This window comes from Lissotriton vulgaris, chromosome 7 (assembly GCF_964263255.1).
Source record: "Lissotriton vulgaris chromosome 7, aLisVul1.2, whole genome shotgun sequence".
Lineage (NCBI taxonomy): Eukaryota > Metazoa > Chordata > Amphibia > Caudata > Salamandridae > Lissotriton > Lissotriton vulgaris.
In genome coordinates, this window is record NC_141695.1 from 845,508,562 (window position 1) to 845,530,868 (window position 22,307).

Consider the following 22,307-nt stretch of genomic DNA (forward strand, 5'->3'; position numbering starts at 1 on the left):
GCGCACTCGTGGAATTCTTCCGCACAGTGGGGGAATTCCGGCAGCAGCGAAGCAATTAGTATTGTAAATTACAATGCCTTTTATTTATGTCTTAAAACCCAAAACATTAATAAACGGCATTGTCATTTACAATGCCAATAGCTCAAACTTGTGTGAATGCGCGACCTATTGCATTGCAAATGCTTGTTTTTGTTTTCTGCATGGCGATGGGAACAAAGGTACATGGAGATAGGGTTGCTGGAGGTAACATGGGAGGGGTATAGGAGGAGAGGCAGAGGGCATGTCAGGGGCATCATGTACAACGTAGGGTGGGTGGGAGGGGCGGAGAGCCAGCTCAAACAACAGAGATGGACTGGGGCAAGATGCCACAGTGGAGGGTCGGGGGGTGAGAGGAACACGGGATAGTACATGAGGGAGACCTCTCAAAAGACGCACTCTTGTAGAATGCTTAAAGACAAAGTAAACCAGCATTTGCAGTGCAACAGGTCTAGCATTTGTTAAAGTTAGAGCTGTGGTGTTGAAAATAAAAAAGATTTTTACTTTGTTTTATTTGCAGTCATTTTCAACTCCAACAGCTCTAATTTTAACACATGCAAGACCTATTGTATTGGACAATCAATGTGTGTTATTGGCATTATAAATGCCAGTGGTTTTTACCTAGCCATTTTGCAGGGTGCAGTACCATATGGGACCCATGGAACCTCTTTTGGCCACATATGGTACTGCACCCTGCAGAAGATATGGTAAATCCACCCTACCCATAATGCATTGCATGCAAGACAGTACCACAAGTACATTCAAATAGCAATCTCCATATATTAGTAGCTTTGAAATGTGACAAAATAATGATTATATTAATTTCGGATTACGTTGTACTCTGTGCGAAGCTGATAAAGGGAAATTTATAGATGGTCTCATATAAATGTGAGCTGTTCTAGTAAGTAAAGTAACCACTGCCAGCCTTGCTTAGGACCAAGAGTGTGTTCTGGCTGTAGCCCTTTAAGAAAATAGTGCTCTGAGGCTGTAATTAAAACTCGGTGACTAACAACACTTGTTAAACAGGGTGTTCTCATGGGAGGTTACAATAAGTGACAGTGGTAGTAAGGATGGACTACTAAGCCTATTGACCACTGAAAAACCACCATTTTTAAAGGACAGGGACAGGAGCCAATTAAAAAGATGGGTGGAGATTTATGCTCATATCCTGAATACATCTTGTCTCGAAGAGACAGCACAAGCGCTCCGTAGGCGAGACCTATAAAGTGGACTCTAAAAAAAGCAAGCATTTGCAATACAGTCGGTCTCGCATTTGCGAGAGTTAAAGCTGTTGGCGCTGTAAATTAGAATGTCTTTTACTTATGTGTTTTTGTTTTTAGTGGAGTGGATGTATGTAGTCTGGAGTTGAATTATATGGTTTTTTTGGGAAATGTTGTGGAATTGTGTGGTGTAGTGCAATTATGTGGCACAGTGAATAGATAGGGGTGATAGATCCATAGAATAGATGGAAAGGAAGATAGAAAGGGATGGGTAGTTTGTGTACGAAGTGGTTAATGAACTCAAGATAGAGGAGCAGAAAGGGGTGTGAGAGAGTGAAAGAAAGCGAGAGTAGACCAGAGACTCATAAAGAAGGAGCGATTGTCTACGTGGGAGACAGCCTAAGAAGAGGAGGAGAACATGTTTTTGAGGGACGGAAACCTTGAAAAGGCCTAGGTTAGGAACTATGGTGGAAGTCTTGAATTTTAGCATATGAGAGCGGCGGGAACAATGGGTGAGAGAGTAAGAGGCGTGAGAGATTTAGAGAGAGAAACTAGTGTGAGGGACATCCCCTGGTGGGGGATGGTTGGGTAGAGGTAGACTAATGCAGAGTGCAAGGAGGTACATGAAGGTAGCATGTGTGAGCAGATAGCATAGAGAGGAGATGGGTATTATGAGGGAGGGATGAGGGGGTAGTGGTATTGTGAGATGGCCTAGTAGCAGTGTGAGGGAAAGAAGAGTTGGGTAGTGTGTGTGTGTGGGATAGATAATAGGGTTGGTGGAAGTGTGCTGAGTTATATTGGAGTTGTACTTCGTGAAATTGCGTGTGTGTAACTGCAGTTTAAATATGTGGCATTTGCAGTGGGGAATTATGTGGATTGTAATTAAATGATATTAGGTGTACTGGAATTATATGCAGTAATATTGTGTGTTATGGAGTTAATTATGTGGAATGGTATTGTATGTTGTGTAGCGGTATATTGTGTAGTTGAATAGTTTGGTGTTATGTTTAATTTGGTGGCATGATGTGTAAATCGGTGGTGTGTGGTCTGTGGAGTTGAGTATTTGAAATATGTTTTGTTGCTGAAATATGTGGTGTGAATTGTAAATGTGTGAAGTTGAATTGTGTGGTGTTGAATTGTGTGATGAAGTGTGAAATTATGCTGGAGTGTAATTATGTTGCTTTTAGTGGTATTATGCGCAGTGTAAATATGTTGTGTGGTAGTGAGTTGTGTGGTGTGTGAAATGATGTCTTGTAGTGGTATTATGTGCCATGGTGGTAGTGTGAGAAATGGGATCCCTGGCTGGCCAGGGCTCGCGCCAAGGTTAGTCAGAGATCACCACTCCCAAGTCAGGGCAAGGGGGTTACACGCCGAGATAACCCCTGCTCACCCTCTAGGTAGTGTGGCACGAACAGCAAGGCTAAACTCGGAGGCTATGTAGGTTAAGTATCTGCGCACGCACCCACCAGCAACAACATCCAGGGCCCCCCACAAAAGGAACTCCACACAAGGTATATATGAAAATAGTCTTTGTATTAAAAAGGACACATAGGAACACACACTTTACAAGGTGCCAGAGGCACGGGCAGGATTTACAAGGGACTATGTACAGGGCAGGACCAAGGGACCAATGCTAGGAATATGCACTTGATGGAATGGCATTTTGAACATATAACAACTGGGAGCTTCACAGAACTAGCATTAGAACTCATTCTAACCAGCAGTACATACATGAGGCATAGGACATTCAAGAGGGGAAAATTAGCAAGGCACGTAACGCATTTGAAGCACCTGCAGGGAAGAAACATAGAATAACTCTCAAGAAGCAAATTTAACATTGGCCAATACTTTCAACAGGCCAACTGGCCTCTCTGGGCTTAGGACACCCAATGTCTCAATGTCAGGACAGCTAACAAGTACCCAGGAACGAACGTACAGGTGGCAGCTGCCCACGAAGTGCTGTGCAGCTGAGGGGCAAGGATGGGACCAACACGTTGGAGCCTCGCAGGCTCGGTATAAATGTGCAATGATGGAGCCTCTCTGGCTCTAGGGCAAAGATGCTGGGCTGAGCCTCGCAGGCTCGAACAATAGGCCAAGGTGGAGCCTCTCAGGGCTCGAGGGACAATCAGGGCGGGGAGCCTCTCGAGCTCACTGAAGATGCGGGCATCATCGTTGGAGTCCTTCCCGGACTCGAGAACAGGGAGGGGCCCTCAGGAACCTCGCAGGCACACGGAACTTCCCCAGGTAGAGGAGCGACCTGGAGCCCGCCCCCACTCACCGGTTGTCGGAGGCGGCGGCTCCTCGTGGCCTTCAACTCCTCTCTGCTGGGCTCCTCGGCGTGGCGGTGGCGGGGCTCTCACTCGGCAGGCAGTGCCTAGTTGATCGGCCAGACGGCGGAGCTCCCAGGACTTCCGGGTGCGCGTGGGGGAGCCCTCTGGGTCGGGCCAATCCCTGCGCGGCCCAGGAATGACGTGGTAGGAGTCCCGGCCGCCGGGACCAATGAAATTTCGGCAATGCTTTCTCCGGGGCCGCCAATAGCAGCGCGGCCCTGGATAGGGGGGCGGGCGCATCGCCTCTCTGGCTGACTCCGTGCTGCGGCGGTGACGAGAACAATCTCAGGGCAATGCCGGGTGGGCACCGGCGGGATAAAAAGGGTCCATAAGTCTAGGTTGGCACTTAATGGGGATCCGAAGCTGAGCAGGGTCCCTGGGCAGGGTAGGGACGTTACAGCAAACAGCGGCGAGGGCAGCCGCAAGAGGGGAACTAAAGCGCTTCCCAAGCGCTAGGCAGAAGGTAGAGCGCTTCCCAAGCGCTAGGCAGAAGGTAGAGCGCTTCCCAAGCGCTAGGCAGAAAGTAAAGCGCTTCCAGGCGCTAGGCAGAAAGTAAAGCGCTTCCAGGTGCTAGGGTTTCAAAAAGTAGCAGAGTCTTGGTAGAGTCCAGGACAGCAGAAGCTCAGGGGCTGGGCAGGGCTCAGGGAGGCAAGCCGTCCCCTGAGCCCAAGCAGCAGCACGCCCCTGGTAGGATTCAAGTCAGAACAAGAAACTTCAGAGTGTCACAGCACCCTTTTTATACACAACATCCTTGGTCTAAGGGGGCAGGCAGGGGGAGAACCAGCTAGAACTGGTTATGGGGGATTCTTTTTACTGGCCAGGCTAGGGACATCAGACGCACCCCAGGTGGTGGAGCCAGCATTGTGTGGGGAAAATGCAGCCTCATTCAGGACCCTCAAACCAGACAGTCAATCCACAAGCAGGCCCAGGCTCACTCCTCCCCTCACATCAGCATGCTAAACGCTCCATTCACCATCGGGGCAGACCCTCCCAGATTCTTGGAGCCAGGCTCACCAGTCAGCCTCAGCCAATCACACGCCAGACACACATTACACAAATATGCCAACTTCTAAAAGTGGCGCTTCTGCACTAGACACAATCATACCGCATATACCGTTGCGCAGCATTCAATCTCACGAGTTCACACATACCAAACTCGACCCTGCACACCCTACGCATCTGGAACTACCAGGGACACATACATTCCCCATGCATTCCTATGGAAGGGCAGGTCTCTCTCACCACACGCACTCAGAGTGGGAATCACCATTCCCAGGTTACCTATAATCAAACAAAACTTCAGGGGTGAACCTGCCAGAAGGTAGTATTATATTGTGTGGAATTATGTGACATGTTGTGAAGATGAATTTATTTTGTGGAGTGTAACTGTTTGGGAAATTGGTGGATATATGTGGTGGGAAATGTTTGTAGTGGAATTATATGTAGTGAAATTATCAATATTTGAATTGTGTTGTGGGGAGTGTAATTACATGGATTCATTTGTAGTGGAATTATTTAGTATTTATGCCAATAGGTCTCACATTTGTCAGAGTTAGCACTATTGGAGTAAATGTCAATGCCTTTTATCCATGTGTTATGGAGTGGATGTGTGCAAAGTGGATTGGAATTGTTAGTCGTGTTATTATGTGGTGTGGATGTGTGTATTGAAATTATTTGGCATGGTGTGCAGTGTTATCGTGTGGCTTGTAATTATGTGGTTTTGAGTGTATTGGAATTATGTGGAGTGCGAGTGTATGGCATGGAGTGTAATTATGTGGAATGGTTTTTTTGTGTTGTGTAGTGGTATATTGTGGAGCTTATGAGGTGTGTTGAATTTTGTGGAATAATATGATTTTCAGTGGTGTGGATTGGATGTATGTGATGGGTTGTGGAAGTGTTTTGAGTTGAATTATGTGGTGTTGCTGAGTTATATGGCGTGGAATCCTAATGTGTGGAAGTAATTGTTTCTTGGAAGTTTGTAGCGCTGAGTGGAAATTGTTTATTGGAATTATGTGGCATGATGTGGAATGTATGTATGTGGATTGTTGCTATGTGCCGTGAAATGAAAAATCACACGTTGCCTTTCAGATACTAACAAAGCAGTAGTAAAAATGGGAAAACTTGAATAATATCACACCCGGAGCACGAGAAGTACAATGTTGGGGAATCCATTTGCGAAGCGGATATGGGGAACCTACAATGGGTGACAGTAGATTATAAATCGTACAACTGGACATATCTGCATGCAAAGACCATGTGAGTAGAAAGAGCACTACCTGAAACTTTTTCGAATGAAGGCTTCAAAAATGTGTCTTGAGGCACTAATCTAGGCCATTTAATTAGCACCGAGATTAGTACTACAGGCGCAAGGCCCACTGATCTGTTTTACCAGTTTATAAAGTTACTTGTACTCACCAAAGCATGGCGTTTTGCCAGACTTGGCATTTTCTTGACACGGTCTGGGTTATTGGTCCATTCTGCAGGCATCACCTGGTAAGTTGCTGGGATATGGGTATAAGCTGCATCAACCCCAGAGGCACTACCTAAACCTAGCCTCGCCCTCGAGCCTCTCTTCAGATGGGCGGGTTTGCACACCGAGTGAAGGAGGCCCCCATTCGGTACAGTGGGATAATGTCTACATCTGCACTTGTGAATTCACGCTGCTCATTGATCAGCACTCTGCTCGTACCAACATTCACTCACCTGGGTAATGACATGCTGGGGGTACTTGCACGTGTGCACAAGCAGGATTTCACTGTTTGGAAGAGAAAAGCGTGAGCCCCAATGGGGTATAAAGGGGGGTAAGGTAGGTTAATGCTCATGCTACATTGATCGTAAAGGTGTGCACTCCTGGCAAGATTGCTCAGCAGGGCATCTTTCTTAGCTTCTTGGTTAAAGGCTAAATGCTAGTCAGGTCGCTCGGTGCATTAGGGTGCCTGCTGTGGAGATCTGTGTGCAACCTATGGGTCTCAAGATCCAATCCAATGAAAACAACACCGTGGGCTAATGCACAAGAGCATCGCGGGGTGACAAAGATAACGAGACACTAGAAATTAACATTGACCAGACAAAATGAAAGCAATTAACACCATAAGGAACTTTTTTTAAATAAGTGAGCCTGGTACCTTCCATGCTGCGGACGGTCCCCGGCCATCCCACGTGACGGTGGACGTGTGCGGAGGATGGCCGGGGGCGTCCGAACCCCGCCCACTGATTAGACTGCCAGCACGCGGCGGAATTTCTCGCCGCGGTCAAGGTGTTAATAAAACAAGATTAGTTATTGTTTACAAACTTTAAAAAAATAAAATGTATATTGACTTTTATTCAAACAAATATCAGCATGTACCATATTGTGTGCATACATTACTGATTGTCCAAACAATATATACAACAGGCCTTAGCCCAAGTACAGCAAAAGTAAGTGCAGTTTTTAAACTAACGTCTTCCCCACATATATCTTAATGCATAGTGCCTCATATATGAACAATCCCGCAGATTCCTACTGTGGCCCATGCCCTTAAACGTCTGTGCTACGGAACAGCCAACCATCACCCCCTCCCATCCCTCCCCTTCCCCAACAGAACTCCCCCACCATGTATAGTGTACGATACCACATGATGTATCTTGGTGCACCAAGCTCCTCAGATCATTCTGATCCCTGCCATGTAGAGCCATGTTACCCTGCCTCCCTCACCTCCTAGGTACTGTCTGGCCCCCTTCCTGAGGTTATGTTCCCCCGCCCCCTGTCTACTTCGCCGTCTTCTCCATCTGCCCCTTTTACCAGCCCTGCCACCATTGCCCTCCAGGCCTGTACGTCATCTTCTAACTTCTCATTGCGTCTAGTCTGCTGCATCCAAATCACCTCGGCAGTCGCCCATTCCTGCATATCCTGCACCCACTGTTACATACTGGGTGGACTGCGACCCAGCCATTGGGCACTAGCTACAAACTTGATCAGAACGGGCTGTTGACACAGCTATGTGGAAGTGCATTCGCTGCTGGCATGCCAGATCTACTGTGCGTCCTGAGGGTGAGGGTACAGAGGGAGCGGCATCAATTTTATTTATCCACACGGCCAGCGCTCTCTGGTTCCCATCCAGAGCAGCAGTGGACAAGATGCCCCCACCCCTTCCAGGGTTGCAAGTTCACGGGCAGAGAGTCGGGGTCCCAGCAAGCAGCCATTGTTTGCTTTTGGTTCTGCAGCCAACTCAAGCGGGTGCGGCACTGGGTGGGCTACGAGGAGCACTGGGAAAGCACCGGGCTAAGTGCAGGAGGAGGGACTGGTTGAGATATTCAGAGGAAATACAAACAGAGCCATTGATTTCGATGACAGATCTTCAGCCTCCGTTTTCTCATGTGCACTGAGGCATTAAAGCGCTGTGAGCTACAGAGGCAGCTGCAACCTGAGATGGAGCGAAGAGCAGCTTTTTAGAGTAAAAACAAGCTGCGAGGGGTGAGAGTTGTTGTGGGAAGAGTTCAGGAGATTAAGTAATCTGGGAGCATGGGCCAGGTGAGAGCAGAAAGACAAAGTAGTGCACTGAAGTAAAACATATGGCCCCTAGTGAAAGGATCCATATAGCAGGGGCAGTCTAGATGGGGAACAAAACACCCCAAAGGTGGGACAAATGTATGCAGTTGACCAACGGAAACAAAGGAATTTGTAAAGGCAGACAAAAGAACCAATGGAAAGTGCTGGGCGTGTTTAAAAGCCCATAGGCTGAATACCACATGTCTTGAAGATACAGCGCAAGCACTGCCTAGGCGAGACCTAATGAGCAGAGGAAGGACACAAGTAAAGGATCTGTGCTTTAAGGAAAAGGCAAACATGAAGAGGAAGGCAGTCTATGGCAACTGACCACTAGGAAGCAAGGAAATGAGTGACAATGAACCCAACCAATATTAAGCAGTGGACGAGCTCTGAGCCCACTAATACAAAACAAAAGGTCTTAAATGGGACACCACGTGCTGTCTAGATAAGACCTAAAAATTGGTGAATTGAAGTTTCAGGCAGTCTGGCAATGGAAAATCTATGTTCTTTAAACAGGTGCCACTTTTTGAGGCATTTTGGTACATAGAAGACCAAATACCTCTAATTGTGAATATAGATTTACAAAGATATAGGGCTTACCCTTGGTGAGGGATCACTTGATGCAGCAGGTTGTAGTATTTGTCCATTCACCAAGTCCAGCAAATCCATTGACCTGGGCCTACAAACACCATAGCAGCTTAATAAACGCACCTTTGTAATTCAGAGAACTTGATCTATATACTCCTATTTTTTGGGTGGATTAAAGCACATCAGCATTATGATACATAAGGCATGGATTCATATTGGGGAACATAGAAGTAATATCCAGTGTAAAAGAGAAACAACACTTATGACCACTTTATTGAATCTGGTCATACTGAGAAGGACTTAGAATGGGTAGTTACTGAAATATTTCAGGTGGTTGAATTCACATCAAACACTACCATACAATTATTGGCTAGAGATCAAAGATGGGTATATACATTCTACACACATGATTGGTCTTCATGCCGAATTCCAGTAGTCAAAAATATATAAGCAGTGATAACATTAATCTGATTGTCGAGCTACTGCTAAATGCTCTATATACTTTGAATATAGGAGTGCTGTCTTTAGTATTTTTCTTTTATCGATCAGCTCCCTCCTACGCTTGGTAATCATTTACCCATTCAATATGACTTGCCCTTTGGGGTCAAGACTCTCTCATAGTAGCTACACCCTATAACCAGGGGCACAGGGATTATGGGATTTTGCACCACTGCAATTCTCTCAACTAGGGAGATGCCGTATTTACCATCATCTTATGCTTAATTTTCACATTTTAACTAAAATGAATTGTGTGCAGCACAAGGCACTTTGCAAAGTTTGACTGTACATCCTTCAGTTGCATATTGCGGTATCTGGGTCTTTAACACTGTCTGAACAAGTTTCATCTTGTGAGTACTAGTTTAAGTGTAAGAATGACAAAATAATAAACTGACACCATAACAATGTGACGCATTATGCCACATAATTTGCCTTTCCTTGCTGTATGACTTAGTTAAACCTGGTGCATAATTTGCTCTTCAAAAAAGACCTTACGTTTTAGTTATGCTAAAAAATCTAAAAACTCCGCCAGTCGAGGGAGGCACAATCGAGGACCCGCACACGCTCTGCATTGTTACCAACTCATCCTCACAGACACTCAAGTGAGGGTCTTGAACAAAGGTTTGGGTTTTGTACCCACGGCACATCTCGATAAATTCAGCCTTCATTGTGAAATGTCTGAGTTTGTTTTAGAAAACTAAAACTTTAGGCCTTTTAAGGTCTCGCGATTGCAGGGTCCTTTTTGCTTTCAAGGACTAGGCAGAGCGGACAAGAGGCTGTTACGTGCACGCAGCCTGCCGGAATCGGATCAGGTCGCGCGCATGAACACGCGCTCGATTCCGGCAGGCTCTTCACAACACATGCACAACACACATACAGCCCAACCCCCCCCGCCGCGCATACACCCACATACCGAACCCCCACCCGCCGAGCATACACACACGCACACACAGAACCCCTGGCGCTTACACACACACATCCCCAACTCAACCCCCACCCCCCCACACACGAGCGCACACACACAGACAATCCCCGCCGCCCCCGCCCACACACACACACACGCATTCAGAGACCCCACACACACACACACGCATTCAGAGACCCCACCCCCCAACTAACCCTACTCACCGCATCACCGGACTCTGCAGCCTCCGCGGGGCTCTCCCTCAGGCATGGGAGCCCCGCGTCACCAGCACTGCTTTTCTGTCCAGGCACTCCGTGGGCGCGGGCTTCCGAAAACGGAAGACCCGCCCCACGACAGGTTTCGTTAGGGCTCGCTGCGAACGCACATTCAGACGCATGGCAGAGTCGGATTCCGACGCGCGCCTTGGGATTGGGTCGCGCGCGTCGGAATCCAACTCTGCCATGCGCCTTGGACTTGGGTCGCGCGCATGAGCTTCAGCTGACGCCGCGCAGCTTGAATGTCAATGGTTTTATGCGAGTAAAATTTCCATCTAACTATAACTGGTGTGAAACCTATGGTTTTTTCAGTGAATAAATAAATATATATATATATACATATAGGGCTTTCGTCATACCTGTAAAGACACTCTGGTAAATTGAAGGGACACCCTTGTAAAAAAAAAATGAAAAAAGGTATTGACTTCCTTTAGCAATAGGCACACAAAAAAATATATATTTTTATCGAGCACAGTAAAATATTTGGCTGACGACATAATCGTGTTAAAAATAGAATTCATGTCAGGAGCAACAGGATATTGGGGTACTACAACTTTATTAATAGCTAGAAGATCAATCTATATTTATCAGGGATTCCCTCTGTGGGTTTTTTCAAGAACAGGAAGTATAGGACTATTACATGGGCTGCCTTCTGTTTCTTTTATTATTACCTTAAATATTAAATCTCATATGAACTCTTTGAGACCTTCCTCTCCCTACCGGGATATTTTGTATTGAGGAATGCGGGTAAGGGAACACCTTGTTTAAAAGTGATAACTATGGGATCTATGTCCATTTTACCAACATCATTATCTCCTGGTGCCCAGACCATTTTATCAATTGCCTGTAATTCAGATGGTAGGTGAGTAACATCTGTCATTGTAAGAAAAAAAATCTAAAATTATCAGAAGCCATTGAGATAATAACTCACTCAGGAGAAGTATAAATGTTAGCATTCTCTCTTTTCAATAGGTCCAGACCAAATAAGTTCTCAGCACAGTTTTTTAGTGAGCACAAATGTCAGAGATGGTGAAGGGACCTATAGTAACAGCTAGGGGTTTGTAGATTGGGCTCGGGATGGGGATACCTGATAATCCCACTGATGTATTCATTCTGCCCGAGAGAGGAGCCCCTGGAAATTGGTCATGACTCACAGAGGTGCAAATGGCACCAGTATCAACTAGGAAGTTGCGTACTTCCCCTTTCTATACCCATAGTGACATGGACCTGCTTGATTAACTGGCATCATGACCCTATTTCTACCCTTTCCATTGCTGTCCTGTTGTGAATACTTAAATGTATTGTAATCAATGTGAGTAAAATCTTCAGTATAGAAACTTCTGTCAACTTGGTGGCCATCAAAATAATTCTGACTTCTATTATCATTCTGATGCTGGGTGATATCTTGCCTATTTGTGTCCCCTCTCCCTGTACCTCTTAGCACCAAACTACCTCTTCCGCTTGCCACAATTGCTTGGCCTTGTAGGCTAGGGCATTCATCCTTCCAATGACCCTCCTGAAAACAATGGGCACCCTGATTTTGGCCTAATCCTGCTCTGTGTTGCTGTGCAGGAGCTGATGACTCTGCAAGCCCCTCTTCCACGTCCACCTCCCCTCACATTTCTCATACCCCTTTGTCTTCCCTTGTCTGGGAATGCTTGCTGTAGCAAAACGTTTGTTTTTTAATTCTTTAACTTTCTTATCATTCTTTATTTTCTGTTAATTCTCATAAAATGTAGCCATTGCCAAAGCAGTTGGTTCTTTATTTGGCCAAGTACTCTGGTACTTAAATCAACTCTCCTAATTCTTTAATCGAACTATTCAAAAATGTGTCAGCAAACATTCTTTTCCCCGTGACAGTTGCTAAATCTTGACCACAGTGAGCCCTGAATATTTCCTCCATCCTAGTGCAATATAGTCTGCGACTTCTTCTGCAGGCTTTTGTTTACAAGCTGATATTTTATCCCAATTTACGTCTTCCCTTGGTATTATTCTTAGCAATTAAGCAATGATTAGATCAGGTACATAGAGTATAAGTTGATCTGGTCTGTCTCCTGGCCTTCTCTGTGTCTCAAGATTTTTAAAATGTACCCAAGCATGCCCAAAGTGTGCCACATCATGTCTGCATATTCCGTTCCATATTTCTCTGGGGAGTAAGGCAGCAAAAAATAGATCCAAGTCCTTGAACGTCTTTATAAATAATATAGTGGCTGACTCTAGGGCTTCATAAAACCCTTTTGGGTTTTTCCTTAAGTCTGGCAAATATTTCTTTATTGTCAATAAATCATACCTACTCCACGGAGTATGGACAAATTGGTGAATGGGGTTCTGGGGTTCTGACCAGGAACGCCAGCAGCAACAGGGGTTGCAGGAAAAGGGTCTTTTTCCCTCGTGGGATATTCCCCATTCATTTTTTATATTTTCTTCTAACCTTAACACCCCCCTGCAAACAATTTTGAGCAGCCCGTGGGACATCTGGGGAAGGGATCATGTGACCTTGTGCATCATGCCACAATAGTAACCACTCTTGTGGGGTATTTTTAGTACACCATGTCCACCAGTCCTCTTTCCTTTCAGTCATATATTGAATGAGTACGTTTTGCTGAAAAATATCAAACCTATTTACTGTTGGCATAACAGTATTTATGGTGTTATTTTTTATGTTATCCGTCTATCTATGCGCTATCCGTTTTAACTCTTCTAGATCAACTCTCTGTGAGCCTTATCTAGTATTATGTCTGTCCCTCGAATTCCCACTCAATCACCACTATGCTTGTGAATCAAATGTGGGGTACCTGCAGGCGTGTTTCCAGCAGATTTGGATGCAGGTATCGCTTGTCCTGCTTGTGTCCGCTGTTAAGCAGCGGATGGATTAAGTATTGGTCTGGGTGGGACAGGCAGTTGCTGACCTGGTAATGGTGCAGAAAGAATTGGTATATTTAGAATGAGTACTACAGCTGCATTTCTCTGCTGACCCATCTGTAATGGTGCATTTGTGCCTGTGCAGCAGGTATGGGAACCTGTGGAACATATGGTGGGGGATTCTCCAATAGTCTCTCTAATACCTCATCCTTGTCCTCACGTTGTTTCTCTTGTAACATATAGCTTTATGGCCATTCTAAACTCTCTGTCCATACGTTCAATACTTTCATTTTGTGGTAATTGATCATATGCTTTGGCTTTCTGCAACACTCCCATTTTCTGTTCTCGTTCCTTCTCTTTTTGTTCTTTAATTACTAACATTGTAGCATGTTCTCATTTATTGAAACAGTCCCACATCGCTTGTCACCTTTTTCGCAAACAACCATTGCTGCCAGTATTGAATTTTATCTAGATCAAATGAACCGTCCAGCGGCCATCTCAAATCCTCATTTCCTTTAGTATATCGATGCCACAGTCTGTTTCAGAAGTTCACACCTGCCCCATATTTTGTCGTCATCTTCCATGCAGGACTACCCTCAACTGGGACTCATCCAGGCGTGGACTAGTGCAACAGCAACAATGACACTGTGAAATATGTTTCATTTGTTTGCTCATTGTGCCTTAAAGTCAAAGACTAGCTAAATGAGAAAACGTACAAATACAATCAATACAAGCCTATTTATCAGGTCCAACCTGAAACCCAACCAATATAATGCAATAAAATTCTCATTACCATAAACGAATCAATAATTCAAAACGCCTGTTTCAAAATAACTCAGAACAATCTCACCAGGTATTTGCTGAAGACGTCCGACTCTCTATACTCTGCAATTCATCCACTTTTCGCTTGACCTCTGCCGGGGAGATCCTGTTGTCAAGGGACAGCAGTTCGGGACTTCAGATGGCATCTACGAGAAACTTGTCTCTTCTGCAGGGGCCGCCACTATCTTTGTCTCTGGTCTTGTCACCTCAGCCACCGACTCAAATGCTATTGGATTTCCCACATAGATGTCCCATTTGGGGTGCCATCTGTGGAAAGCGCACCTCTCCGCTCTGGATACTTCCACTCTTATCCACTTATATCCAACAAAGTACAGGTAGACGGAAGTAAAACAGAGCAGTTTATTCACGCTTAAGCAGGTGCAAAACCAACAAGGAAAAACCTGTTCCGTGAAGGTCATTAAGAACTGAAACCAATTCTCCTTTCATATTTATACTATATTTCAAACAAGCCTGCGTGCAGACTCCACTCCCCTGCCCTGATCCATTGGAAATGTCCTTCCAGTTATACATACAAAACGAATAGCTAACCACGCTACATTTTCAATGTAAGAAAGAATAACAGACCTTGACTAATTGCAAATTAAATGGAAAAAGAAATGTAGCTTTACATTTCTGAGAAGCACAAATGATTAACAAGGTGTAATTATTCTAGCAACCATTCAGTACTTTTCCAAGGGCATGCAGAGTAAAAGAATGCACAATGTTAGCAAGTACATGGAAAATTCCTCCGACAATGTTGTACAAAGTCATGTGAATTTAAAAAATGACTGCACTCATGTTCAGATTATATAACTTTTGCCTCATGCCAACTGTGGTTATCTGGTCGCTTCAGTCTGGGATAATGTCACAAGGTCAAGCTGACCGCGATGGAGCACTGGCCGAATACAGGGACCAAGTTAGCCCGCTGAACAAAGCGCCAAAAATCTTGGTAGACTATGAACTTTGCGATGCAAAGGCTTGCATCACACAGCAGCAGTTCCGAGGAGACGGCGGGCTGCGATTCAAGGACCTGAGTTGGGGATGTGTTGCGCAGTAGTGGTTACAAAACCGAGATGATTTGTGCATTAAATAGGGTTTTAAATTCCAATTCTTTGGACACGAAACTTGACATTCCTACCTGCTGCCATTGCAAGTTATCACTTACTGAATGTAATAAGTTAACCCAATGTTATCTATGAGAGAGGTAGTCCTTGCAGTAGTGAAAAACATTTTTTTTAAACATTTGTTTTTCACTACAAGGACATGTTAAAGTTAAGTGCATATCCAGCTTGTTAAATACACTGCACCCTGCTCTATTGACTGTTTAAGACATATCCTAGGGGTCACCTAAATGTATTAAACAAGCATTTGCAATGCAATAGGTCTCGCATTAGGAAAGTTTGAGCTATTGGTATTGTAAATGACAAATTTTGTATTTGTTTTGTTTTTGAAAATAGAAAAATTAATAGCTATGTCATTTACAATGCCAATAGTTATAACTTTCGCGAATGTGACACCTATAGCATTTGTAATGCAATATGTCTTTCAATAATTAATACTTAAATAAACGTTATAGTAATTTATAATGGCAATAGCTTAAAGTTTTGTAAATAACTTTTGTGAAGATTGTGTTCAGTGTATTTTATTGTGACGAAAATCCAAGAACAGAAGTGAAATATTAACATTTTTGTTACATTTGTAATAAAGCTTGAAACATTGAGAGAACATATTTGAACCAGGTGTTGCTGAAAGGTTGCACAGATTTATGCTGTGGTGGCGCTGAGTGATGTGATGGCCAACGAGTGATGCTGTGGCGTTCAGTGATGCTGTAGTAGCGCATAGTGATGTGGTGCCCCCGAGTGATGCTTTGGTGGTACGGAGAGATGCTGTATGCTATGCTATGTTTTGTTTTGCTTTCCTATGTTTTGTTTTGTTATGCTATGCTATGTTTTGCTATCCTATGCTTTGATTTGTTATGCTATGATATGCTGTGTTTTGTTATGCTATTTTGTTACGCTATGCTATGCTATGTTTTGTTAAGCTATGTTTTGTTGTTTTATTATGCTATGCTTTGTTTTGCTATGCTATGTTTTGTTATGCTATGCTTTGTTTTGTTATGCTGTGCTTTGTTGTGTTTCGGTATGATTTCTTTTGTTATGCTATGTTTTGTTTTTCTATCCTATGCTTTGTTTTGTTATGCTATGCTATCTTTTGTTATGCTATGCTGGTGAGGGAGTGTGGGTGAGAGTGAGGGTGTGTGGGTGAGAGTGAGGAGGTGTGAGGGTGGGTGAGGAGGTGTGAGGGTGGGTGAGGAGGTGTGAGGAGGTGTGAGGGTGGGTGAGGAGGTGTGAGGGTGAGAGGATGTGAGGTTGAGGGTGGGTGAGGGGGTGAGGGTGTGTGTGAGGGTGTGTGTGTGGGGGAGGGTGTGTGTGGGGGAGGGTGTGTGTGGGGGAGGGTGTGTGTGGGGGAGGGTGTGTGTGGGGGAGGGTGTGTGTGTGGGGGAGGGTGTGTGTGGGGGAGGGTGTGTGTGGGGGAGGGTGTGTGTGGGGGAGGGTGTGTGTGGGTGAGGAGGGTGTGGGTGTGTGAGGGTGATGGTCTGTGAGGGTGAGGGGGTGTGGGGGTATGAGGTTGTGAGGGTGAGGTTGTGGGGTTGTGACGGGTTGTGAGGGTGGGGGTGAGGGAGGGTGTGAGGGAGGGTGAGAGGGTGTGAGGGAGGGTGAGAGGGTGAGAGGGTGTGAGGCAGGGTGAGAGGGTGTGAGGCAGGGTGAGAGGGTGTGAGGGAGGGTGTGGGTGTTTGAGGGTGAGTGGGTGTGAGGGTGAGCAGGTGTGTGAGGGGGGTGTGTGAGGGTGAGGGGCTGTGAGGGTGAGGGACTGTGCCTGCGAGAGCGAGTGTGCGTTGTCAGAGCTGTGTGTTTGTGTGGGAGAGTGCGTGCGCGTTGTCAGAGCTGTGTGTGTATCTGCGTGTGCAAGAGTGAGTGTGTGTTGTCAGAGCTGTGTGTGTGTGTGTGTCTGTCTCAGTAGAGCGGAAGCTCAGTGGCCTGGCAGAGCAGTGTCGCCTAGTCCTGGAAGGTCATGTTTGCTGAGTGTCATTGAGATACTTTGGCAGAGCAGCGTTTGTGTGCCCTGGTGCCCAAGTTACTGAGTGCTCTGGGCGACACTGAGGTGCACTGGCAGAGCTGTGTGGGCATGACCTTGTACTGTGAGAGCAGAGGTACAGAGGGCTACTGAACAGCACGAAGGTGAACTAGCAGAGCTGTGTCCGTGTACGCTGTATGGTAGAGCAGGTGGTGCTGCGGTCCTGGCAGTCACATGTGTGCATCCTAGTTCCAGAAGGGCAGGGTGGATGCAAGTCGCCGGGAGGGTCACTGTTAGCAGAGTTGGGCATACCAGCAAATTAACTGGGAGGTCGAGCCTGTGCCCAGAGAGGGTGGTAGCCAGAGCCCGAGCCGTAATGCACGTGGCAGGTGCATTGTGCAACAAACAACATGTAAAATATGGCGAAGACTTCAAAATCCCCAAAATAGGTTTGTTTTTACATGCAAAACATTTCACTTCCGGGATTTATATCACCGGTATGAGTGGCATTTATTAGAAATGATGGTTTCTAAACATGAGCTTAGAAACATGTATGCCATTCTCCACCGCCTTGACGACAATGCCATTACTGACCCAATTAGCAAGTCAGTTGTCGTGCATATCCGGTCTGTGGCTTAGATTGTCACTACAGATGGAAAAATATTTAAATGTAGCCAACAGCATGTTTTCGTACTGCACGCACCCTGAACGGGGGAGTTTAAAGGTGATGATAAAAGGAGGCACAGTGGAGAATAAGTAACTGCCTAGGATCACACCATTTGTTCAAGTGGGGGAAGCCAGTATTTATCCCGGGTTTGCTGGTTTCATGTTGTGCAGCTCAGCGGTAAAACAGGTGTCTCTTCTTTCTCCCGAATTACATCAAAGGCTAATGCCATGCTTGTGGAATCCTGTGAGAGGCAGCTGCTGCTGTGCTTAAAGCGAGCCCATCGGGGATGAGTAGCTTTAAAAACAAACCAATACGCCCACTTTTTTGGGATACAGGATTCTGCATGCAATTTTCTTTTCTGACATGTTGCAAGTTGCGAAGATCCGACGCTGAAAGCGCTTCAACACAAAATAATCCATGAGCAAACCGCGGGAGGGGAGTAAGCGGACTGTGTGGAAAGTTAAATGCAACATGAAACATGAAAATAAAGCTCATCAGCGGCGCTGAGATTTGCATCGGATTAAGTCAAAGAGGCAAAAGAGAATGGGTGAAAAGGATGGGGGTGCGAAGGGAGGCTGCGCAGAGGAAGGAAGGAGGGAAGGGGAGAAAGAGACGAAAGCTGAACAGTGAGGCTTTAGAAAAGAAGCTCTCTGCATTGCTGTGGGGGGGAGAGCATTCCTTTGAAGACTGCTGCGGTGGGGGAGGAGAGGCCATGAGACAAGGCAGTGCTGGGAGGGGGGCTGGGCAGAAATGCGAGTCACGGCCTGGCGGGCGTGAAGTGTGAAGCAGTGGGCGGGGAGGCAGGAGCAAATGGTAAGGGGAGCCTTTGAAGAGCAAGGCAGGGGGATAGAAGCGCGTTCACGAACACGTGCACTTCTACAAATCCGCATCGTAAAAAGTCAGCTTTCTGGTTTGGCTGCAATAGGTCTCTCTGCGAGACCTAAAAAGGAATGCTTGGGCCTGACAAAATGTTTATTTTGCCAAGTACAACTGGCAGTTTAACTGTACACACCGGCTGCAGTGGCAAGCCTGAGACATGTTTAAAACGACTAGTGAATGGGTCGCACAGTTAGTGCTGCAGGCCCACTAGAACTATTTAATTTACAGGCCCTGGGTATATTTAGTACCACTTTACTAGGGACTTACGAATAAACTGAATGTGCCAATTGGGTGCAAGCCAGTTTCACCATGTTTAAAGGAGAGCACAAGCACTTTTACACTGTTTAGCAGTGGTAGCGTGTGCAAAGTCCTAAAAACCAACAAAAACTGGTTCTGAAAACATGAGGATGAAGGAATAAAGATTGGAGATTGCCCTACAGAAAGAGCCAGATCCAACACTAGGGCAACTGGGATATTCCAAGTATATTGTTTGTAGCTAGGGAAATAGTTATGTGCAGAAGAGGCAAAGTTTCTTCCAGAGTTGATAGAAATGCAGCAAGCTCCGCTCACCTCTCAGGGTGAAAGACTGGGGAGAAGAGAATGCAGGCTAGCAGAAAACACTTCGCCCAGCTATTTCTTGCCTTAACCCCTTCTGTGCTGGCCGACGGGAGCACTCCCCTCCCTAGTGCTGCGAACGACCAACGGCCGTCGCAACCCCGCCCACTCATTAGAACACCTGCACCTCTGCGGAATTGCCACCGCGGTTAAGGCGCTATAGTTGTCACTGTGAACTGTACACAATGCTATGCTGGTGAATGTCTTGTTGATCAATAAACAGAGATCCTCTTTTTGATGAAGGCTGAATTTTGGGTGTATATTGCCTTGTAGGTTGTGACCAGTTTACAATTTTCTGTCTTATCTGTAGGCAGCTCATGGATGTTATTCAAGGCTGGCATGCATTCTTCCACAAGAATGGTGGCTGGATATTAGCTTGACTGTTATGTTTTGAATATGTTGAATTGTGATTATTTGAAGGCATTGGTGTTCAATGCACAGGGCACCAGCAAAATCAAGCTCAGAGAATTCTGGAGTCTGGCACTCAGGTGGGCTGGAAGAAAGCAAGATAGGTCTATAACCATGTTAATGTGATAGTTACAGTTCTTGCCTACAATTTTTTGGGGGGTAAAGTCTGGTTTATAGTTAATAAAGATGATTATGTATCTGCCCTGAATACCACTACTCTCTCTCTCTTTCAAGCATTCTCTGCTTTTAAAAAGTGTGATATGGCGTCCTTCTAATTGTTTGTTTTTATTTTTTTAAGGTTTGGACCGCATGGAATTCCAGTGACAGTGTTTCCTAAAAGGGAATACAAGAATACATCACCCTCCATTCAGCCCCAGGTGAAATCATGCCAAGAAGAGACTGTTGCCAAGTGTGAGGCAAAGGGTCCATCCGAAATACCTCCTTCTCCTGTTCAGTCTTTGGAGCCAAGTCCAATTCAAAGCGTATGGACGTCCAACCCCCCACCGCTCTTCCATGAAGGAGCCCCTTACCCCCCACCTTTGTTCATCAGGGACACGTATAACCAGTCTTTACCTCAACCTCCTCCCCGGAAAATTCGGCGTCCCAAGCGGAAAATGTATAGGGAAGAACCAACTTCAATAATGAATGCTATCAAATTGCGACCCAGGCAGGTCTTGTGTGATAAATGTAAAAACAGTATTGTAACAGACAAAAAGGAAGTTAAAAGAGGGGGGACTACAAGTGACGACAGCAGAAAACGCAGGCACGAGAGCGTAACTAACGTAAGTAAGAGATTAAAAACACATCATGGGGTGGATGGCAAAACCCAAACTGAAAGCCAGAAACGGAATCCTGTGGGTAAAGTGGCCAGTCTTTCACATGGTCGCAGCAGAATTGTGCGTGTTGTTTCGGCTCAGGCGAACACTTCAAAAACACAGTTACACACAGAAAAAGTGCTCCAGAACAAAAATATGGAGCATGCAAAAGCAAGAGAAGTGTTGAAAATGGCCAAAGAAAAGGCACAAAAGAAACACATAGACACACCCAGCTCCAAAAATGCACATACCAGGGTCCAGGTCACGCGGCGCTTTCAGAACCCCAGCTCAGGAACTCTCCCGCCCAGACTGCGACTAAAGCCACAAAGGTACCGCAATGAAGAAAATGATTCCTCGCTGAAGACCAGGCTTGAAAATGAGCGCAGCAGAAAAATGGTGGTCAAGCCCCAACCTCGCTACATAGCTACTCGCTCAGCAGGTGAGGCCCTCTCAGAAATGCAGAGCCCTGCAATTGTCCCTGAAGAGACCAGCAGGGAGGTTCAGGACATTGAAGTGTGTGCAGCACCTGGGGAGCCGGACGACCCACCGCCACTGGACAAGAGTGGTAGCAAAAGCAATATAACAGTTTACATGACCTTAAAGCAGAAGCAGCCGGGCTCTTCCAGTGCTTCCGTCTGTAGTAGCGAGGGCACAGACGATCTGAAATCCTCCCACTCTGAATGTAGTTCCACTGAAAACTTTGATTTCCCTCCAGGCACGATGCACACACCTTCCTCTTCCTCCTCCTCCTCCTCTTTAAAAGAAGAGAAAAAGCGGAATAATTCCTTGAAAATAAAGGTGTTTTCTAAAAACGTTTCTAAATGTATTGGAGCCGATGGCAGGACCATATGTGCAGGGGACATTGTGTGGGCCAAAATTTATGGCTTCCCCTGGTGGCCTGCCCGCATTCTTAATATAACTGTGAGCCGGAAGGATAACGGCCTGTTAGTGCGGCAGGAGGCTCGCATTTCATGGTTTGGTTCCCCAACAACCTCTTTCGTTGCTGTGTCACAGCTCGCCCCTTTTTTAGACAACTTCCAGTTGCGCTTTAACAAGAAGAGAAAGGGCCTGTATCGCAAGGCAATCACAGAGGCAGCAAAAGCTGCCAAACAGCTCACTCCTGAAGTGCGGGCTCTGCTGACGCAGTTTGAAACGTGAACACAGCAAGTAAGGTAGGCCACACCAACTTGGAGGTGCCAGCTTTTAAAGCCTAGTCCGATTAAAGTACTAGGAAGTTAATTTGTCTGAAAGTGAAATGTTGCTGTTTGGCTTCTTCTGGAACATTGCTGCGACGAATTTTGTGGGTGGGACGTGAGTTGCAACGGAAAAGGAGTGCACTTGATGTGGGTTTGTGGGGGACATTAAACACTAATTTATTTATTTCCTTATATGTCTCCTTTAAGAGCTACCCACCGTACATTTAAAGGAGCCGGACGATGGGTAATTAATGTCACTAAAAGAATTGTCAATTTTCGTAAACTGTTAACATTTTTTGTCTCTAGGAGCTAAGTGTCCAGGATGTGAGTTGCATACAGGCCAATCTGGCAAGTTGGGATTGCCCTACAAGGCTTCAGCTTGGGAGCAGTTTCATTTTTAGAAGGCATTTGAGCCTATTGTAGCGTCAGCTTCTTTCCACAGAGAGTTCTTGATTTCTTGTCTCATAACTAGCTGCTATAAATCCTGAGAGAGTTTGCCTTGACATTTAAATGATTGCCATATCGGGTCTGTTGCTTCCTTCTAGCCATTGCTGAAATCCTAGGGTATGTTCCAATACAGAACAATTTG

At 45.7% G+C, this 22,307-nt stretch overlaps 1 protein-coding gene across 1 annotated transcript in view; it reads left to right on the top strand.

The window, feature by feature from the left end:
• PWWP2A (PWWP domain containing 2A) overlaps positions 1 to 22,307 on the top strand; it is a 134,969-nt gene that overhangs the window by 37,680 nt on the left and 74,982 nt on the right. The window contains exon 2 of the mRNA XM_086931206.1: positions 20,006 to 21,694. Coding sequence (XP_086787332.1) covers positions 20,006 to 21,680 — 1,675 coding nt within the window. The 3' untranslated portion in view covers positions 21,681 to 21,694. The remainder of the gene's footprint in view (positions 1 to 20,005; positions 21,695 to 22,307) is intronic.